The following is a 5,313-nucleotide window of genomic DNA, read 5'->3' as shown; positions in this document are numbered from 1 at the left end:
TACAGTCAATATCTGAAATTGTTATAAAGGAGCAAAATTTTATTTACCGTTAGCTGCTCGTAGATTTTATCCAAAACTTTCTCTGCCTCGTCGATATTCGTCAAACCTTCCTCAGTTATATCGCGTGCATCATTCGCCGTCACGTCCACAGTTTGATAGATCTTGTCAATCGTATTTAATTGCTCACGCAGCTCGCCTAGCTGTTCCACTAACGTTTTATTCTCACCTAATAAAGGTATTAGCTTTCACTTTTACAATAATATAAGCAAAATCACAATATTAAATATTTATAGGGTAAAACTCCTGTTTAGGGGAGGCAGCTCCAATGACCTTGATATGTTGTCATATGTTGTCAAGATCATGACCCTGAACAACATTCAAAAGATTTTAGTCGTCGCTCGTTGTTTGTTAAAAAGTTATTAACAAATGTAACTGAGAAATATAATAGTTTGTGTCAATGCTAAAGAAAGTAATTTGCTAATATGTGTATAGATAATACACATGTAGGCGTGGGAGGGGCTACCGCTCCTTCCCCTGCTGCAGGAGTGAGTGGGGTGGATCTCGGTTCGTGGAAAGTTGAAAACCCGAACCGTACAATAATAGACCTAGTTTCGTCCTGTAAGCAAAGCAAGGGTGAGGTGGATCTTGCTTTGCGTGGAGAGTACAATGCTATCCAGAAAACCATCCACACGAAACGAGGTCCACCCTACCTCACCCCTGCTTACAGGGCGAAATGAGGTCTATCATTGTATAATTCGGGTTAGGTTGGTTTTTTCGGGGTGGGAGTGCAGGGGGAAGGGCGGAGCCCCCCTGCCCACGCATTCAATAAATAATATTTACAAAATCATACAATTATGGTTAAAGCATACTTTGTATTCATGCTTTCTAACACATAAAAAAATTGTATATATACTTTTCTATACCAACTATTCTCTGCTTTAACAAAAAGACTTCAATATATTAACGATTTATTGTTTTAAAAGACTTCATTCATATATTTCCACATATATATTAGTCGTTTATGCCTTTCAATACTCAAAATAACTACTATATTTTTCAAAAAATTTTTTATTAATAAATTTTTAATAAAGAACGAGCGAACAATGTAAAACTTTTTGAAGGTTATTCAAGAGAGTGACCTTTATAATATATGTCAAGGCTATAGGAGCTGCCTCCCCTAAACAGGGGTTTTACCATTTATAGTTTTCATTAAAATAATTTTAATAATTTTTAGATAATTTTTCATTATTTAATTATATATAATTATTATCTAATTTCCAATTCAAAATAGATGACTAATAATATTTACTGCCAGATCCTCGCTTGGCGATAGTCAATAACGTTTTTACTCGATCTTGTACGTTCTTGAGCTCCTTCTCGAAATCTGAATCCTTAATGACAGTTGGACTGCTATTGATCTTATAAAGGGTATCTTCAAGTTCAGCCAAACGTCGTCGGTGATCATTGACTGCCGATTGTACAAGATTGTAACAATCGGGACAGTCAATACAACCGTGCTGACGGTTATGCTTGTTTTCCTTACAGCGATCACAACGCCTGCCTTCAACGTTCGTCAAGCACTACCGACAATCGTCAAAAGTATTAAACAAAAGATAAAAAGGAGCAAATTTATTGTGAAAAAAAATAAATAACTAAAAAATAATAAAATTTTTATGTAAATTTACAGTTGATTCGATTTATACCACAACTGCGCAAACACGTAATTTTAATTTAAATCCTAGTAATTGCCCATTTTGTTACATTTGTACAAAATTATTTAATTTTATATAGGTATAGATACTTACAGGACATTGTCCGTTTGCATCACATTGCAAATCCTGGGAACCGATACTGTCGCAATCGCAAGGCTTGCAGCCCTCACGGCTAAATCCGTACTGATAGGGTTCACAGGCATCACAATGTTGACCCGTTATTCCAAGTCGGCACTGACATTGTCCTGTTATCGGGTCACAAGTGCGATTATAAGAACCTTCCAAATCGCAGTTACAAGGCGTGCAACCCTGGGATACAAAGATGTACCTTTTACTAAGGCAATTTAAAAACAATTTTAAAAGAAGTAATATACAAATTTTTGTACATGAAATAAACAACACGTTAGTTAAAGTGTTATTTGATCAATAACTTGATAATTCATTGTATCAGTTATCATTAAATTATCTCTATTCTTTCTTTTATTTTAATTTAGCAGACTTTACCTCCCCGCTCATAATATGGTAATAGCCTTCCTCGCATTTATCGCAATTGCGACCTATAACGTGTGGCTTACAGACGCAATGTCCCGTTAATTGATCGCACGGCGCGATTCTTCCATCCTCAAGTTCCAAAGTACCCGGTGGATAACACTGACACAACTTACACCCGTCTTCCTTGCGATCCGACAATGCGTCTCCGTAATATCCTATTATACAAAACATAACAATATAAAATATAATCGAACACACATATTATATATTATAGAAATTTGTGGAAGAAATATTATATAATGGATCTTTATGAAATAGTTCTCAATTTATATTTACCGGCTAGACATTCCTCACAGTGAAAGCCAGCTGTATTATTGACGCATTTAAGACATTCTCCCGTCTCGTGATTACAATTTCTAACTGCATTTAAGTCGATATTGTTGTTACAATCGCAAGGACGGCAAGCGAGACCTCTTTCAGGATTCCCGTAGTAACCATCGGAGCATGTTTCACATCTAGGTCCTACACAAGAACGTACATTTTATGACCTTTAATCAATTAAAAAAAAAGAGAGAGAAAAGCAAGAAATATTAATAGACGCTATCTTTATAGATATATTAATAGATGCTTATCTTAGATGCTTATGTTAAAGTACTTGAAGAAGGTATTTGTAAAAACTATACACATATACTTACCAGTCCTGCCAATAGGACATTCGGAGCAGATAGGATCCGGATTGTTGCCTAGAAGAATGCAAGGCCCATTGTCGGGACAAGGGCACGGTTTGCAATCGTCCGAGGTTCCTTTCAATGGATAACCATAATATCCTCTACTACATAGCTCGCAATTGCTTCCTGCGGTATTATGCTGACAGATACATTGCCCTAAAATGTAGGGAAAAAATATCATATTCGAAATATTATTAAACACTCTAAAATGCCTATATTTATGTGAGTTTATCACCCTTTCAGAAAAATTAGATAAGAGCAAGAGTCGAAACACTTGCGATATGCTCGAAAAGTCGTTAAAGTTATTAGACGAACGTAATTTGACAAATAATGCGATAATAAATAAATTTGATTCAAATTTCGCGTTTTCCAGAAGATTATAATCGCAAAGAATTAAAACTAAAAAGTTACTTTATCTCTAGAGTTTAGTTTGATTTATCTCTCTTTAAAGCGTATAATGTAATAAAATTTAATTACCAGTCTCAGCCTCGCAAATATCGGCATGTCCATTGCAGTTGCAAGGAACGCAAAGGGCGAAGGGACCACCATTGGGCGGGTCGTGGTGAAATCCGGGCGCGCATGACTCGCAAAACTGACCGACGTAGCCATGAGGACACTGACAATGTTCCACCCAATCGGCCGGCTCGCCGGCTGCGCCACGATGAGCCGTCTCTAATTTCACATCGTCCAAAAATCCTCGGCCTTGATGCGTATAAGTCCCGCGGATCTTTATGGCGGTCAAGTTTGACAAAATTGACATGAAAGCACGAGAAGATAATCGCGGTTGCCAGCCGTAAGTGCCATGCTCGTGTAACTTGAACCGATATTCTTGAGGCTGTAAAGATAAAACATGTTAATGCAATACTGTAAGAAAATGAAGTAAAGATAAAAACACTCACTGTAACAGTCGGTAAACGATTTTTCTGGCCAAAGATCGGTTGCGTGATTTGCTCGCCATTTCCACCTTCTAAAATTACATCGCGTGCCGTAGGAGCCGGACCAGTTTCCCCTATCCTCAGTATGAACGATATATCCTGATTGTATGACGCTCGTTGGTCTCCCAGAAATTTATCAGGCGCGAGGAAGTATACGTTGTCACGGTCAAGCGCGGTAACCGAAACCGTCTGCGTCAATGCATCGTAATGCAACGGAATCGGATTACTGGCTACGGATGCGGACCAGCGCTCGTTTCCTCGTACGAACATACTCTCGATGAATAGTTTCGAGTAACCGGTCGCTGGCCGACAGACCGAGGAGTGGCCGTAACAGAAACAGGGAGTGCAGCCGAACTCATTATCCACTGCCAAATTGAAGAAACCTGGTCGACACCTAATCAATTTTGGCATTCAATTAGTGGATTTCGATTTTTTAGCAGAAGGAAAAATCAACAGAGCCTAATTAAAAATAAAATTAAAATTTGCGATAATGAAAATTGATTACACACTAATCAAAGAATAGTTATTGCAAATGTGCGAGAAGTTCTATATAATCTAAACATATAATATTTCAACTATTTTTTAATAATAATGTAAGCTAAAAAATCAAAAAGCTATAAGTTTATCATTTAATATAAGTTCGCAGTCAATATGTTAAAGTGTGAGTCGGTTAATTTAATATTCTATCTCAAAAAGATATGGCTTGATTGAATAGTTGAAGCATAAGAAGACTAACTCTCTGCAGCGTTTTCCCTCGACGTTTTCTTTACAGACGCAAACCCCCGTGACAGTATCGCAGTTGGGAACGTTGTCTACCGACCCTGCCAAGCTGCACTCGCAGGAGGTACAGCCCTGTGAGCCGAAATTGTAGAAATTGGCCGCACAGCGATCACATTTATCGCCTGTTACGCCAGGTTTACATTGGCATTTACCCTCGCTGTTGCACTGCAAGCTTCTCGAACCTACCATTTATTAAATTTTAATTTATTATCCTATTATAAAAGAGTTTGATTTAGGATAGAATTAATCTATATTTATATCAGGGAAAACTGTGATGTTAATTTAAAGGACCCCGCACATACCTTGGAAATTGGCTGAAATTTTAGAAATAGATGGTTTTTATGATGCTGATCAAAAGTCACAATGAGTAAGATTCACAATAAAATCAACCGTTAAGCGCTATGAGTGTTCAAAAGTAAAACATAAGAGGTCTGTTCTATTTAGCTGAACTTCTTGCACAATTCATCTTTTTTCTTTTTCTCTCCAACGTAAAAAGAAAGAGATAAAAAATAAACCGCAAGAAGTTCAATTAAAAAGAACAGGCCTAATGTGTAATTTCAGTGCTATTGCGGGACAGTGGATTACAATGTATTATTCTGCAGAATCACACAACTTATTCTTTTTATTAATACAAAAATATGTATTTATGTGAAAAAATATGTACAT

General features: G+C 37.0%; 1 protein-coding gene across 1 annotated transcript; it reads right to left on the bottom strand.

Moving 5' to 3' along the window:
* Positions 1-5: 5 nt before the first annotated feature.
* LOC112466081 (laminin subunit gamma-1-like) lies at positions 6-4,851 on the bottom strand. The gene is made up of 9 exons (XM_025033969.1): positions 4,604-4,851; positions 3,832-4,261; positions 3,410-3,767; positions 2,900-3,088; positions 2,541-2,726; positions 2,217-2,419; positions 1,806-2,021; positions 1,310-1,580; positions 6-226 (listed from the first exon to the last, which is right to left on the bottom strand). Exons 1-9 carry the CDS (start codon positions 4,834-4,836, stop codon positions 6-8), a joined length of 2,307 nt encoding a protein of 768 aa, XP_024889737.1. The 5' UTR covers positions 4,837-4,851.
* Between the last annotated feature and the right edge of the window lie 462 nt (positions 4,852-5,313).

Source organism: Temnothorax curvispinosus, unplaced genomic scaffold (assembly GCF_003070985.1).
Source record: "Temnothorax curvispinosus isolate PA1 unplaced genomic scaffold, ASM307098v1 QBEX01015819.1, whole genome shotgun sequence".
Lineage (NCBI taxonomy): Eukaryota > Metazoa > Arthropoda > Insecta > Hymenoptera > Formicidae > Temnothorax > Temnothorax curvispinosus.
This window is presented reverse-complemented; position numbering and strand designations above follow the sequence as displayed.